The sequence below is a fragment of the Branchiostoma belcheri genome, unplaced genomic scaffold (genome assembly GCF_001625305.1).
Source record: "Branchiostoma belcheri isolate BF01 breed outbred unplaced genomic scaffold, Haploidv18h27 scaffold274, whole genome shotgun sequence".
NCBI lineage: Eukaryota > Metazoa > Chordata > Leptocardii > Amphioxiformes > Branchiostomatidae > Branchiostoma > Branchiostoma belcheri.
Genome location: NW_017803881.1, coordinates 22,495 through 38,926, shown reverse-complemented (window position 1 = coordinate 38,926; position 16,432 = coordinate 22,495). Strand labels below are relative to the sequence as shown.

The 16,432-nt window shown below is 38.3% G+C and overlaps 1 protein-coding gene across 2 annotated transcripts in view; it reads left to right on the top strand.

Moving 5' to 3' along the window:
* The window catches only part of LOC109472424, a 66,449-nt gene that overhangs the window by 43,810 nt on the left and 6,207 nt on the right, over window positions 1-16,432 (top strand). The window contains exons 37-66 of one of the 2 annotated variants that reach the window (XM_019772192.1): window positions 57-176; window positions 499-713; window positions 1,028-1,115; window positions 1,435-1,608; window positions 1,896-2,009; window positions 2,209-2,466; window positions 2,686-2,841; window positions 3,235-3,425; window positions 3,938-4,118; window positions 4,475-4,600; window positions 4,770-4,892; window positions 5,231-5,350; window positions 6,174-6,419; window positions 7,081-7,209; window positions 7,617-7,739; window positions 8,138-8,266; window positions 8,498-8,620; window positions 9,157-9,273; window positions 9,606-9,725; window positions 10,039-10,164; window positions 10,417-10,542; window positions 11,118-11,246; window positions 11,415-11,537; window positions 11,926-12,048; window positions 12,422-12,544; window positions 13,015-13,254; window positions 14,162-14,236; window positions 14,458-14,573; window positions 14,867-14,925; window positions 15,157-15,338. In XM_019772192.1, the coding sequence (XP_019627751.1) occupies window positions 57-176; window positions 499-713; window positions 1,028-1,115; window positions 1,435-1,608; window positions 1,896-2,009; window positions 2,209-2,466; window positions 2,686-2,841; window positions 3,235-3,425; window positions 3,938-4,118; window positions 4,475-4,600; window positions 4,770-4,892; window positions 5,231-5,350; window positions 6,174-6,419; window positions 7,081-7,209; window positions 7,617-7,739; window positions 8,138-8,266; window positions 8,498-8,620; window positions 9,157-9,273; window positions 9,606-9,725; window positions 10,039-10,164; window positions 10,417-10,542; window positions 11,118-11,246; window positions 11,415-11,537; window positions 11,926-12,048; window positions 12,422-12,544; window positions 13,015-13,254; window positions 14,162-14,236; window positions 14,458-14,573; window positions 14,867-14,925; window positions 15,157-15,338 (4,275 nt within the window). Of the gene's footprint in view, window positions 1-56; window positions 177-498; window positions 714-1,027; window positions 1,116-1,434; window positions 1,609-1,895; window positions 2,010-2,208; window positions 2,467-2,685; window positions 2,842-3,234; window positions 3,426-3,937; window positions 4,119-4,474; window positions 4,601-4,769; window positions 4,893-5,230; window positions 5,351-6,173; window positions 6,420-7,080; window positions 7,210-7,616; window positions 7,740-8,137; window positions 8,267-8,497; window positions 8,621-9,156; window positions 9,274-9,605; window positions 9,726-10,038; window positions 10,165-10,416; window positions 10,543-11,117; window positions 11,247-11,414; window positions 11,538-11,925; window positions 12,049-12,421; window positions 12,545-13,014; window positions 13,255-14,161; window positions 14,237-14,457; window positions 14,574-14,866; window positions 14,926-15,156; window positions 15,339-16,432 lie in introns of those variants that run through there. The other variant, XM_019772193.1, reaches the window with a different exon arrangement.

Genomic DNA, 16,432 nt, shown 5'->3' with positions numbered 1-16,432 from the left:
TGAATTCAATTGAATCGAGAATATACACAGGCTTGAAAATAATCCTTTTCTTTCAGACTTTGACGTGAATCCCAAGTCCTGGTGCTGTAGCCTGTCTGACGATGAAGACTTCTGTAACCTGTACTATGAAAAGAGGCCTCCAAACAGCTGTTCTTTCTACAGGCCACCACGTCTAGGTACGCCGTACAGGAGCAATCGTATCTTTAAAAATCAATTTTATGATGTTGTAGTGTAGCTAATATTTAAACAATCAGCACAATTTATATTTCTTTATCATAAATCTGTTCTGTTTTCCAGAACGTTTCCTTTATTAATATGTTGTCAACTTTGAATCTATACACAATTAGACATAATTTTTTCTCTGCTCTTGCCTATGTGGTATTGTTATAATTATTATTATTATCTTTGTTTCACAAGGAAGGACTGCAGACAGGATTTTACATGATATTTTAGCACGTTTACCAGGTAATGTTAATGTATGAGTGTTGCCTTTTTTAGCCATAACGTGGGGAGATCCTCACATGAAGACACTAGACGGTCTAGCCTACACGTTTAACGGGTTAGGAGAGTTCACCCTTGTCAAGACGAGTGGGGCCAGTGTTGAGTTCAGGCTGCAGGGGCGCACGGAGAAAGCCATCGCCAACGGTACCCAGGAAGTGGCTGAGGCTACAGTCTTCACGGCATTCGCATCAAAGCAAGATGGCTCCTCGACGGTAACTCCTATACTTGTTCATACTGGTTTACGAAGGACCCGGTCTTTTACGTAGTATGATCGGTATAAAACTGAAAGCTATGTTATGGTCATGCTGCCTTGTTGCGAAAAAGTCTGTCTTAGATTGTTTTTGGTGTTTCTTTTGGTGAAAGCATTGAGCATGCACGCAACAATTATTGGTAAATGTTGAAACGCTAACGACACGGAAATAAAGTCTCATTCATTCATTCATTCAACCATTCATTCATTCATACACAGTTTTAATCTTTGTTTCATCGTTCATGAATATTTACTGACTATTCTTTTTTCACTTAGGTTGAAATGGGTATGAACAAAGACCGGAAAAACATGACACTAATGGTGGATAAACGGTCCATCAACATCACTGACCTACAGCAGAACGGTAAGGTGTGAGGATGGATGAATTAGAAATAGATTGGAAAGAAAAGTAGTCCATTTGTCATTAAGCCAATGACATGTTTGGTTGTTCTTACTATTGCTATGTTTTTAATTCACATTTTAATTGAAAATGGTACAATTTGAAAAGTTCTTGTAAAATTGCTCCCCTAAAGATCATAAAAAGGAAATGAAAAAAAATTACCTTGGAAAGGAACAAAGTTCCAAACACATAAGAAATGCAAGATAAAAAATGAAAAACCTCTATAAAACCTAATTAAAGGTCTACTGAAAATCTGCAACGATTTCTGTAATGTTTCATGCAGGTGCGCAGCGTTTTGCCAATCTGACTCTTCAGTACAATTTCAACTCGAACCAGACCAGTGTGGTCGCCTCCTTCTCTTCGGGAATAACAGTGACCGTCACGCTCCAGAAACTCATGCTGAATGTACAGTTCGGAGCGCCGGGTTCTTTCGAGAACACTACCCGAGGCATGCTGGGTATGTTGCTTACTTTCTGGTAAAAAAAAATATTATATAGCAATGACCTGCTGTTTAGAAGCTGGTGCAATTATTATCATATAGATAGAATTCATAACAAACAGACAAAATATATTTGCACGTTTTTAATAAAAAATGTAAATTCATAACTTCGGTCCAGCAAATGACAAAAGGACAGTTTATTTTATTTTGCCCTAGTTACAAGTAGAAAACAAGATAACTAACCAATGTAGAGCTCAATAAATCGTATTGTATAGTTAGTTATGTCTATTACATTACATCCACAGGTGTTTGGAACGACAACATTTTGGACGACTTCACCTATCCTAACGGCACGGTACTGAAGGCACCAGAGGACAGAAATCTAACAGAGGAAGAAATCTTCCCGTGGGGATTATCATGTAAGAAACACGACATTTATTATGTTTACATTTTTCTCTAGACAATTGTATACTTATTGTTTACTTATTCGAACATAATTGTGTAGATATTCGATGTGTTGACAAATGTTATTTTTGTGTAATAATTTGCCATAAAGTCCAATCATTATTTATTCATATCTTAAAACAAGAAGAACATTAATGCATTATTTTTCTGTAGGGCAAATCAAACAAGACGAAAGTCTATTCACCTACGAGGATGGACAAAACGCAACTTCCTTTGCCAAACCAGATTTCAGACCAAAGTTTCTCAACCAACTTCTAGCAGCTGTCTCCGCCAAGAAACGAAGCGAGGCTGGTGTTCTGTGTGGCACAAATGTAGAATGTCTCTTTGACTTTCTAAGCACAAACGACGCAGAAGTGGGAGAACAAACCAGATCAAGTATTGTGACTTTCGATTCAGACGCAGAGACACTGGGTTAGTTTACGGCGCACTTTTCAAAGATCCTGTTATTTTTTTTTACAATTTTATCGTGGACTTCTTCAAGTTTATTCAATGCAAAGACATGTATTACTTTTCAGTTGCACTGTAAAACAAAACCAACATAATTCGTACCGAAATAGAAATATGAATGACAGAAATCCTTGAAGACACCGTGTTCACTACTGACATAATCATTGTGTTTCTTTCTTGCAGCCAACTTTCCACCCAACATCACAACCAACGCCACAGTCAATGGAATAGTTAGACAGCAGGTGGAACTACAGGTCATTGCTGTTGACCCTGAGGACAATCCTTTGAGATATTCCTTTGGCAACGTCAACAACATTCCTGGGGCAACCATTAACCCTGGTATGTATGTTGTCCGATGTGTGGTAACTTTTTTTTTTATTCAGTTGCTCTCTGACGTTTTCGTGGAGATCCGTCAAACTATCTAAACGCTTTGATGTCATCATGAAGCGTTCCTTTGTATTTTCTTTTCTTTAAAACCACCTTTGAGTTACCGTATTACAACGTAGTACTTCCGGGTACGAAAGTATTGTTTTTATGTCCAGAATTCAATCATATAGTTTAACAGCATTTTGGCGGGTGTAGGATTGACAGGCAGGATGAAAGAGGTCAAAAGTGAAGACACAGGACATTACTATGTCCAGGAGGTGGCAGAAGGTTAGCAAGGTTGGGATTTTATAAGGGAACCTATAACACTACTAAGTCTGAAAAATTAGATCCTTCTTCTTTTTCTAGTTAACGGTATCCTTAGGTGGACTCCCAGAAGCCTACTACCCGTGCAACTAGAGATTATTGCCCAAGACAACAAAGGAGCCTCTTCGTCGACCTACCCCATGGTGAAACTCTGCAATTGTCAACACGGTGGAATCTGCAACTTTGTCACTGTGGACTTCACTGGAGATATCAACCCTGTGGGACAGTTCCAGGTCTGTCTTGAAATAAGTATAGCACGTCAAGACATTTTTGATATTATTTAAATTATCCTTTACCTTTGTGCTATTTCATAGCAGAATCTTTACTTTTTATTTTCTTTAATATTTAACCTACTGACAAAAATATTCTAGCCATATAGAATTTGCAGCCAGACGGCTTCATCAAAGAGGAATTATATTTTAAATGTTGATCTTTCTATGCAAGTGCAAAGTTGACTCTATTTCATTTGATGCATCTCTCCACATCTGTACATCGGGTCAGTACGTGCTCCGTGTTATCAACGTTTTACCCGCATGATGCATTAAGCACGCTCTCTTTGATTCAGTTGAATACATCTCATGTATTCATGTAACAAAACTGGTATTTGAACAGTGACTAAATTGAACATGTTTATGTTTATTGATTTGGTAGCAGATTACGATTTAAGTTGTTATTGCTTCTTGATTATTACTTTTAAGTACCAGATTCTGTATGGTGTATACCTCGTCTTGTTATTGTTAAATAGGTTGTTTCCTGCTCGTGTCCTGAAGCCTGGACAGGAGAGTTCTGTGAGACTGATAAGAATGAATGTGAGGAGGACCCGTGTTATCCAGGAGCGGCGTGTACAGATATGGTAGCACCTAAACATGGCTTCGAATGCGGACCATGTCCCAATGGTTTGGATGGGACTGGGGAGAAGTGTTATGGTCAGTAGGACATTTTCCGTTTTTCCTAATTATAATAAACATCTTGTATTATATTAGTTATTGATAAGTGTTGAATGTGCCCAATCGTTTTTTTTTTGTCAAGCAGCTTAGGCCACGGATATTACAAAGCGGTAGGAAGTCAGAGAAATGTGAATGTGCACATCACTAATATCGTAATGTCAATGATTTTACGGACTATCACCAGACCAGATAAAACAAAAATGTAGTCCCCGTCCTCAAAGTTCAACCACACTAGCCATTTGCGTTCCCAAAAAAAATATCCGTTGACTTTTTATTGCAATTCGTGTTGTTTGCAAGCGCCTTTCTAATATTATGTGTTTTGTTTCATTTTGCAGATATCAATGAGTGTGTGCAAGGTCAGCTTTGTGAACAGCCCCATAACTGTGTGAATATCCTGGGCAGCTACACCTGTGGCTGCGACCTTGGTTACACCCTAGACAGCAATGGCCTCAACTGTACTGGTAAGCTACGGAGTTGTATAATTATATTGCAATGTAGAAATCGCATTCTTTGATAGCCAGTAGAACAATGGGATCTTTGTGTCCAGTTGAACTTTGTTTTTACTGTAAATACATCTCATTCTTTTTTCACAGGCAGAAATACAATATAAATCGTATAATTTTTCTCTAGATATAAACGAGTGCGACATTAGCACAGCTGATTGTGCAGTTGAGGCAACATGCAGCAACACAGAGGGCAGCTTTACTTGTACCTGTACTACCGGATATACTGGCAATGGGACCTACTGCGCAGGTGATTACTTTACCTTATACCTTTTCTATAAAACATTTCCTGAAACAATGAATAACTTGACTGTATTTGCAAGAGACTGTTGTAAGACTGTATAGGAATCAGAACCAGTGATTGCTGTTCAGAAGAAGGTGACAGACAGTCACCGAAACGTTATATGCAAAAACCTTTTACTCGGTTGTTAAATACTGAACCCTCTTACACACGTTTTCTCCCAATGTTAGAAATCTATTTCATGTTAACCTATAATGAGATCAGAATAACTCCAAATGTTGGAAACAGAAACAAGCGAATACTATGTTAATCATTGTATAAATCATTTCCTCTCTATCCTTTTTCAGATGTTGATGAATGTACGACTAGTGCCTCCTGTGATCGCAATGCAGTATGTGACAACACTGTTGGATCCTACACATGCACATGTAAGGCTGGCTATGAAGGCAGTGGACGCAGATGTGAGGGTAAGTTGTATCTACTCGTTGTTACTGTCCTTCTGAAGCTGAATGTCTTACGATACAATTTTATAAGTAGAAAGTAGGACAGTTGTTTTAACATGATCCAATATTATTTCCTTTTGACAAACTTGATAGGACATGTATTTCCAAACTTTTACAGCAGAAATTCGTAACAACAACAAACTACGAACATACAGATTACTTAAAACTACATACAACGAGGAAAACTATTTTTGCGGCACAAAATAGCCACTACAAGACTTCGGATTAGCTCAAACAAACTTCTTGTTGAAAAATGTAGACACTACCATATTCCCCTGCAACAAAGAATTTGTCATTACTGTAACCTAAGTGAGATTGAAGATAGGTCATTTTTTTCTGCACTGTACTCTATATGATAATAAGATAAAGATTCTCTTCAATTGTATGCAAGTTATTTATAGTTTTAGATTTTTACATTTAAAAGAAAAATTCACATTCCTCATGAAACTCAATAATCCCCGTACCATAAGCTTCATATGTTTTATACTTACAACTGTCTTAAGAAGCGAGAAGAAGCAGAACCTGTACATATGTAGTTTTACTATAGATATATTTTAGTTTACCATCGCTATTTGCCGTGACCTGTACTTATTTCCCAACGAGCAAAAATGTACAATAAACGTCTTTCATTCTTTAATCATTAAGGGTAATGGTACTTTAGATTTAGACTCGGTAGCAGTTGTATAACTACTATGTTTTTGGCCTCCATGTGGGAAAGAATATGCAATTAAGGATCATCCCTGTAGTATTGATAACCATTCAAATTCGTTGATCTTATCCTTTAAAGACAAAGATGAGTGTGTTGATCCGGACATCTGCCACACAAATGCAAGATGTACCAACTCCATCGGCTCCTACAGCTGCAGCTGCAATTCTGGTTACCGCCGCAAGGGGGCAGTGTGCACCAACGTGGATGAGTGTGAAGAGCTACTGGACACCTGTAGCCCGGGGCAGGGGATCTGTACAGATAACCCTGGGTCCTATAGCTGTGCGTGTAGGGGTGGATATGAAGGAGACGGGATCACATGTCAAGGTTTGTTACGGTTTCGATGTTTTTTTTAGGTACACCTGGTGTAATTTTTCTAATGATTTCATTCCCATCCCGATTGAATTAGTCTTTTGTAAGGTAGATTAGCCTCATGGTATGTTTATGGTTATTTAGCAGTAGGTACCAGACGCTGTAACTTGTACACATGTTGCGCAGTAACGTTATTTCTTAATGTACCTGGTACATTGCATTGTCTAGCAAACGCTGTGATAAATACACGTAATATGGCCATTGCGATAGACCTTCTATTTTATACCATTTCATTTTTTTGTGAACAGTTCACCATTAGTTGCAACATGACATTTACTTACTTTACCTTACCTTAGACCTTATTTTCTCAAGTGCCTGATGGCATATCGCGGAGCAAACTTTAACTTTCTTTAATCAGCTCATTGACTACAAAATCCCAGAATCATCGAATAACGGGCAATACCAGTTGATGTTTTTTGCAATAAACATTATCCAAAATGCAACTTTAAATTTATTGCTTCGACGAAATGCCATTGTCATATAGTTGGCAGATCATGCGTTGTCATATCACTTGGTTAGTTAAACAATAATCGAGTGATGAAGACAAGATGTTTGTGTAAGACAGTAATACTGATACCAATATTTAGATATCTAATTAATATAACGGTGACTTCAGATGTTGACGAGTGTTCAGATGCTGCTCTCCACAACTGCACTGAGAACGCGGATTGCACCAATACGGAGGGCTCTTATAACTGCCTGTGTACCGATGGGTATGAAGGGATCGGTACAGTCACTTGCACTGGTAAGTTATAAAGATTTCACTCTTAAGTCAAATTTTTAAAAGAAAGAATACTTGTGATATTTGTATTGTGCCCATGTGGTGGCGCCAATCACCAAGACCCTAGGCTACCGGGCAGGAGATCGAGAGGTCACGGGTTCAATTACTGGCAGGACGCCGTGTCCTTGAAAAGGGTATTTCGATCTACACTACTTTCGTCACTCCACCCAGGTGTAAAAAATTTGTACCGACTTTAGCTGGGGAGGTTGAAGGCAATGGAAGGAGAGGGATGGGCTCCACTTCCTAATATCGTGGCTTAGTCAATAAACAACCTACTGCCCCTGCGGCCTAAAATTGTGATGGTATTACCTTTAGTGCGTATAGTCTATCGTGTGAATTACATATACCTTTCTTTTTTTTGTCTAATATAGATGTCGACGAGTGTGAAAGTGCTATAGATAACTGTGCTCAGGAGGCAACCTGCACAAACTCTCCGGGATCTTACACGTGTTCGTGTAACGCGGGATTCGTCGGGAATGGGATTCAGTGTGAAGGTAAGCAGTTTACATTTCTCCTAATGTAAGAAAAACGTGTAAGAATCATCATCATCTTGAGGAGATTGCAGTTACATTCTAGAAAGCAATCGTTTCATTACTCATAATTCCCTTTCATATTAAAGAAGACATCCCATGTGGCAATACCGCTAGTGATCACCTTTTATACTTTTAGTAGAAACTGCTTACTTTAAGGAACAAATACGTTTTATTGAAAACAGAAAGGAGTCATAGTTCCACCTGCCATTCTGCACAATATTTTTGTAAGAATACATAAGAAAATGTAGATAAACCTGCATATCATATGAAGCTAGATTGATTACTATGAATGTTACAACAGAGATGATTTGTTGGTTAATTGGTACACTAGTGCATATAATTACATTTCATTGCTACAGATATTAATGAATGTGTAAGGGGAGAAGCTGACTGTGACATCGACACAAAAGCCGTCTGTACCAACTTGATTGGAGGCTACAACTGTACATGTTTTAATGGTTACGAAGGAGACGGTATGCACTGCACAGGTAGGAACACACCAAGCTTTAATCATTGGTCGCTCGAGTATAGCTCATTGCCTTATTTAGCTTGTATGTTGTGGCAGCGACAGAAAAAGGTGTAATATTACAACGAAATAAATGGACAAAGTCGTGTAAAAAAGAGGTTAAAAGGATTGTTAAGAAAATGAATGGATATGGCCATCAAAAAATTAAGAATCGGTGAGGAAGAAACTGATGTGTATATTTCATTCTCCACAGATGTGAATGAGTGTATGACTGACAACGGTAAATGCTCTATGAACTGCTCCAACACTGATGGAAGTTATACCTGTAGCTGTGAGGATGGATACAGGCTAGCGGTCGATGGTTTCAAGTGTGATGGTAAAAACATGTTCGTACATTTTACCCTATGATTAAACACGTAGATCAGACATTTGAAATGAGTTTGCGATTGTTTATAATGCAAGATTAGAATAACATTCAGTACTTTACTCTATATTTAGATTAATTCAAATCAATGATAATAATAATAATAATTTCAATTGCAAGCACGGTATGAAATTTGGCTAGTTGTCAAGTTGACAAATTTGATACCGTGGAACTTTTAGACCTCCTTCACTTCCCTGTGCAAAGTTAGCTATATTTAGCTTTATTTTGGCGTTCTGTTTAACCATCTATCAATATGATTTGTTGTCTGGACAACCATTTTTCTTCCATCCCATAATTTATTATTCAAGATCTCAACTTGTTCACTAAGCTTCAGCTATTTTTGATTGACCTTTCTTTTGACATCTTACTACTTTGATAAGGTTATGTACTTTCAGTTTGGGGTTTGGTCGCAAGAATTTCCAAACCACCAATAGGCAATATGTTTTTTTCTGGTTAAATTAATAAACAACAACAACGTATTGGTATAGATATTGACGAGTGTGCAGAACAGCTGGATGACTGTGAACAAGCCTGTACAAACACAGACGGTGGGTTTAACTGCTCGTGCGTCCCAGGATTCGTTCGAGTTGGGGACTCCTGTAAAGGTAATGAACTTTTCCACCTTTAACATTCAGCCTGCTAAGGTAACTTTTTGGTAACATGGGTATTGGGTTTTACAAGTAGACTAGAAAAAAAATTATGTTTTCGGGTCATATATATAATTGTATCTGACTGTATATTCTCCGAGGGCTTTGTATGGTTGTACATGTATAGTTGAACATTCATGTATGGTAAACGCTCCAAGTAGTATCCGTATCCACTACTGACCAAACTTAGTTGTTGTTACTTGAAACGTTTTGGCAGTTTTCAAAATTTATGCAATTACTTGAATAAAAGTTTTCTGTAATAGAATGATTCAACAAGTTTTTCTTTTCAGCCTCTGTAAATTGCACCAGAACCGTCTGCACGAATGCGGACTGCTTTGTGAAGAATGGAATCGAGAGATGCCTGTGTTTTTCTGGCTACAACATCACCAACAATGCCACAGTTTGCACTGGTAAGCCTGATGATAGCAGTTCAATACCAAGGACAGAGTATAACATTTTTGCTGGACTACGAATTCATGTCAAAAACTAACCGAAACAATTAATGATTCATGTTTACTCTCACACACACACAGAAAGGAAGCAAGCCCTCAAGTGTACAGTTAGTAGATGTGATTAGCAAAGTTCAATTAGCAATGTGCCTATTTAGTTCAGCATAAAAAATTCTAATACGTGCATAATGACGGCAAATTTTGATTGAAAATATTGTGTATAGAAAATTATACTGAGGTATGCGTACATGTGGTGAAATTGTTTGTATCACAGACATCGACGAATGTTCAAGTGACACCCTGAATACCTGCGACCAGCTGTGTAACAACACAAACGGAGGTTACACATGTGGTTGCGACAGTGGCTACATGATTGGTACTGATGGTCGAGCATGCACTGGTGAGATATCATACTTGTATTTGTTTTCTCCAACATGCAACCGACAATAACAGGGAGATTGATTTTTTATCTGTTTTACTGCTTGTTTTCAATGTTAATCGTATAAAAGTTAACTACATTTTCCATATCAGTAATCTTTTTCAAGGTTTAGGAGATGTTTCTGTCTCTAATTTTTTGGCATGGGTATGATCCAATGTTGCCATATTCTAAATGCTCAGTTAAAAAAAACAACGTTTTTCAACATTTTGATAGATATTAATGAGTGTTCAGACAGCAGCCTGAACGATTGTGATCCCAATGCCTTCTGCAACAACAACCAGGGAGGGTACACCTGTAGCTGCAGACAGGGCTACATCGGCAATGGGACATCCTGTGAAGGTACGTTTACTTAACATTCTGAGCAAAATGTGTAACATTACGAGCAAAATCAATATACCTTACCATGTACCATGAGAGTGGCGTCTGTCGGATGTTCTGATCCCTACTGTATCACAGATCTATTGAATTCAACCAAAGCGGTTCTAAAAACGTTTAAATTACAAAAATGAGGTACGGCCCCAGGCTGACTTTTTGACTTACCGATGCTCGCAAGTCCAACGAATTTGGTGCACCAGCACTGAAAAAACTAGAAGCATCAGTGCAATCACTTTAAAGGCAGATAATCGTATTGAACGTTTAATAACTTGTTATCTCTGGAAAAATAAGTATTTGTACATAGAAATCATCATCAGAGAACAAGAATACAGTCATGATATGACTGTTAAGCGTTGCATCATATAAACATTATCGGGAATGCAAGTTTTCATACGCTCGGTGTTTCTATGAAAAGTAAAGGCGCACGGTTCAAATCGTTGAGTTATATCGCTCCGAAAAAAAGCTGTCTGGAAGGCTGTGAAGTCATAGAAATAGCTCAAGACAATGGTGTAATTTGTTATGTGTCAATTTTGACGCAGATTACGATGAGTGCATATTCGGCAGTCGAATTGAGAATTGCAGTGCGAATTCTCAGTGTTTCAACTTCAATGGTGGTTTCAACTGCACCTGTCGGGACGGGTATACAGGAGACGGCTTCTTCTGTGCCGGTAAGGTCTTCTTTGCTTCCACCATTAATTTGTCACAAAGTGAACATTTTAAAATTAAAAAAAAGGTATGATGTAAATATATGTTATTTTGGCTTACAAAATAACGATAATCAATAAATTTTCTAAAACAATTCAGACAATTGGTATGTTTAATGGTATTGTCCATAGATGTGGATGAGTGTACCGGTGATTCCTCACACTGCCATGACCAAGCAGTATGCACAAACGTCCTGGGCAGCTTTGAATGTACCTGCAAAGATGGGTACAACGGCACCGGAACAGTATGTGAAGGTACATGAAATAGATTAACCTCGTCCGGTAAAAATACCTGGCGATCTTTAATGGTGCCGTTTAAAAACAACATGGGGGAATATAATTAGGGTGACATCTCAGCAATCAGTCAACATTGTAATACCGCTGAATGATAACATTGAAAACATTTGATGTGGTTTGGTTAATATCCCTTATTAAAGATCTGTGTTATTCATGTAACGATATATACACAGTATAGTATAGTATGTAAATGATGATGCTGTACAGGCAATGCCTAGCTGTAATGACTATCAATTTGCATCACTGAAGGATTTGCAAAATCATTTCTTTAAGGATTACCAACATGATGAGGATTATTATGTTTCAATGACTGACAAGTACATATTCTTGTAAATTTCTTTTCAAGACATTGATGAATGTGAAGACGGGATTAGTCAGTGTGATGGAAATGCAACTTGCACCAACACTGCTGGCTCCTACACCTGCACATGTGATGATGGGTACATCGGTACAGGGAGAACCTGCACAGGTAAGCACTCGTGATGTGTGTGACCTTTATTTCCAGGCCACGATTCAACTCTTTATAGTTGAAGAAAATACGGATGCCTTCAGAAAACTTCTAAGAGCATAAAGCGTTTTGTCTTAAAATTTTATTCTCTATCTTTAATCCTAACATCATTCCCAATCCCATCATATGCTCTATTTCTCCATACTGGTCATGTACGACTCACTACTTAAATGTAATTAATGATTAATAAGTAAGAGTTAAAACCTTGATCGTGTTAATATGACTGATCTGTATGGAAACTGGTAATTTTGTATTATCTATATGCACCCTTAACTTGTTTTCAACAGTGAATAACATTCCAAATGCTCAAATGCTTATACATATCTTCTGCCAGATGTGGACGAGTGTTTAAGTGGGCAAAATAACTGCCATGGACAGGCATCATGTCTAAACACGGAGGGCAGCTATGTATGCTCCTGCAATACTGGTTTTACAGGCATCGGGACGTCTTGTGAAGGTAAGCTGGGGTATTTTTTTCTGCCACACAGACGAATACTGTCTGTTGAATAACTTATACCACTTAACATTTATTTTCCATTATTTTCTTTCATCAAGAGTTTTTTTAGCTTTAAAATTCTAGAACACCTCATGTTTCCTCCACTCTTGTAACACATTTTTTTCTTCGGGGGACTCATTACATAATGTTTGTTTCCCTTAACTTTTTATATTGACGTATGTAATTTTAATTTATAAACCATTACAATTTTCTATGATGAATGTAATTTCTATAGTAATATTCTGTAGTATTTTCATCAGACATAAGTGGTGTCACAATCAAATCAAAATGACCTTATCGTTTCCAAAATACAACTGGATAGACTTTTTCCACTCCCTTAAAAATTCATTTTTTGGAAGTAATATATTGACACAGAAAATATTGCATTTCTGATGACGCTGATGCTAATAATTTGGTTTACCATATTTCAGATGAAGATGAATGTAGAGAAGGCACAGACACTTGCACAGAAAACTCGATGTGTACGAACACTGTCGGTTCCTTCACTTGTCCCTGTAAGCCTGGTTACTTCGGGAGTAACTGTGTGGATGTCCATGAGTGTGAGGACGGCATTGACAACTGCCATGACCACGCAGACTGTACAAACACCCCTGGTTCATACAGCTGCACGTGTCTTTCTGGTTACTTTGGAGATGGGACGGTCTGTACAGGTGAGAGAATTTTCACAGTTTGATACAATATTTGCTTGGCATGACCTAATAAGTTGTATGTTAGAAATTTCTGTGAATCATCAATTGGTACGATTTGTGTAGGGCACAGATTTTAAGCAAGTATACATGATGACTAAAGATGTGTAAACTGTTTGAATTTACCCCATGTATACCAGTATAGGCAGAGTTAAATGACACTAACGTATAGTTTGTTCTGTGGTCATTTCCATTGGGAACAAAACGTAATTGTTGTAGGTTTTGCAAAGCTTCATTCTGTTTGAATTGTGATGTGTAGATTCGTATCTACTTGTTCATTTTGTATCAGGACACAGCAAATAGTTTCTACGGATAACATCAGAGCGCGCATTGGTTTTCGCCTGATTTTTGAAAACAAAAGACAAGAAATTTTGTTGACTTCTAACAGGGATTTATAATATGACGAGAGGAGACAAGACAAGGCTTTGATGTGTGATGTTCCCACTGAATCAAAACCACGTGTGCAATGATTGAATGTACAATGGTATAATTTCTTGTTTAACAAGGTTCATAACGTCACAATTTGTAAAATGTAGGAATCTTGTTTTGGCCCGTCTTGTATTTTTGCCTATCGCATAAGATTTAAAGTCTACGGAGGATGTCATCCATAGAATTTACTTGCTGTGGCCAATATATACTGTACTTTGCTGAAGTCATGACGGTCAGCCATCTTCAATTGACCTGCCTGCGCTGAAACAAGTAATGACTTGTATCATTGCCAAAAAATATGAAAACAGAATACATAAACAATTTCAAAGTTCTGTGAATTAACATTTTATACGATTTGTGCTTGAGATAAATTGTAAAAGATAGTAAATAAAAATTAAAAAAAGGATATTAAAATAATTCTTTATATAAACCATACTTAAAGCAGTGACAACAGAAAGCACCCGAACTCCAACAACAACAACAACACCAACATCAATGACTGCCACTCCAGAGCCGCGTGAGTTCCAAAAATTATTTCATTTTATATCATCCTTATTGTGTACTTCAGTTGCTTTCAATTTGTAGGAATGGTTGGTACGTTTTATTATCATAGACATTTGTATTTTTTTCAATTTTTAAATTCTACATTTTCACATGAAAACCACAATATGTTATACCGATTCGTGTTATTGTTTTATTTTTTTAACTAACGGACGTCTGAATGTTGGTATTTCATAGCAAAACCACGAAAATTTGTACCAGCCCAAATAACAATGGAGAGGAAGTTTAGTGCTAAATACAATGACAAGACTTCAGCAGAGTACATGGAATTATCATCACAGTTGAAAACATCAGTAAGTGAACAGAATTACTTGTTTGTGTGTCCAGCATATCAACTTTCCACTAACTCTTTCAATCTGTATTGCATGTTGAGTTCGTGGTACTAAATGTCGTTAGATCATCGTAACTAAGGTAACTCGGAATTAAGGTGGTGTTGTTAGCTGTCAACCCAGAAGCCCTATCATTACATGACACGCCCCATTTTCAATTTAAAGGTTATTCGCTAGTACCATAGGTCGTTTGGTTTGCATACATCTAGTATATATATTCATAATAACTTAGGTTGATCTTTTGTCATTACCGCTAGCTCTCTGCCATCTACGCCGGAATTCCTGGGTTCATCGAGATTATCATCATCCAATTAGTGTAAGTAGGGGCAATGTTACTTTCCATTCCATTATATTGTAGTATGCAACTTTTAATTCATAGAAATTTCAGACACTACTACCAGTAATCATGCTAACTTTAGACACCTAGACCAGTTACCAGATCCAAAACATTTCTGGGCTATTATAGCATACACATGCAGTTACTTGCATGGGATGCTATGTTGCCCTTTGGCAAGTATGTTGCTTCATCTTTGTTTTTAATCTTTAGCGAGGGTAGTGTAAAGGCCAGATACGCCGCTGTTTTCGCCGTGGAAGAATCTCAACCTGACAGCATCATCCAGGATATGGCTAGGACGAACCTTCAGCAGGCGATCACTAGCGGCAGGTTTGACCCCGCGCTCCAGGTCACCAGCAGTAACAGCCTGCAGCCGATTGTACTTACGGAAGAAGGTGGGTATTAATGGTAGACACCGTGAAACACCAACAGCAGTATATGGTCACGCTTATTGACAGTTTAAGTTGTTAAAAGGAGCCAAGTTCTCTCTACATCTCCCCGTGACCTTATTGCTTGAATAAGATGTCTCTCTTTCTTTCTCTCTCTCACTCTCCCCCTCTGTGTGTGGGTGAGTGTATATGTGAATTTGCGTGTGTGTTTTTGCGTGCGTGCTTGTTTGTGTGCGTGTATGTGATTGCGTGTGTGTGTGTGTGTGTGTGTGTGTGTGCGCGCGCGCGTTTGCCCACGATCTTGTATTCTGAAGATCTATTTTGGTTTTAATTAAGTCTCACTTACTTTCTACACCAAAAAGGGCCAGAGCCATTTTGTTCATTTCGTTCCCTTAAAAATGGTCTTTATTATTGTTTGCCCTTACAAGTGCGACTTGAGGACTGGCATGGTATCTATAGACCGTTTTCACTGAAGGACCAGAAGAAATCCTTTAAATAATGGGAGTAGTATATAGTCGACACGCTGATTCATATTATTCAGGCGGTGCGAGGCGGTGCGAGGCGGTGCGGGTCAGAGGTCACCGTCATTATGCTAAGGATATGCATATGTATGCAAATGTAGACGAATGTATGCAAATTTTAGCTAATGAGCTAAATTGCGGGTCAGATAAAGGTCAGTGTGCACTTTTGACCCCGGTAACCTGGGAAACCTGTTGTCAAGGCAACGATTTTTGAAGGATGATACCACGCCTACCGACATTGTTACTTTGACAGTAAGCTATTCAACATGACAGCGGGACCGTCGGGATTGCATCATGAAGTGGGGGCGTGGTTAAAGTCAACGTCTGTAGTAGCTGATTGGCCGCATGGCAAGCGTTGGTGACTTGTTCTGAGGATCTGGAGTAGTCGGTTGGTTTGCATGTGACGTAGGTGACGTGCTTCACGGTGATTGGTGGAAGCTCTGTGGGTGTCGGTCAGAAAAGTGTATAAAGTGGCAACAGAAACCGGCGAGAAACCAGTCCCTCTTGCGGAGACAAATCTGCGTCCAAGTCCAAGTCTGTCGACAGCGAGCGAAGAACGAGACCGAAAAGCCATGGCAC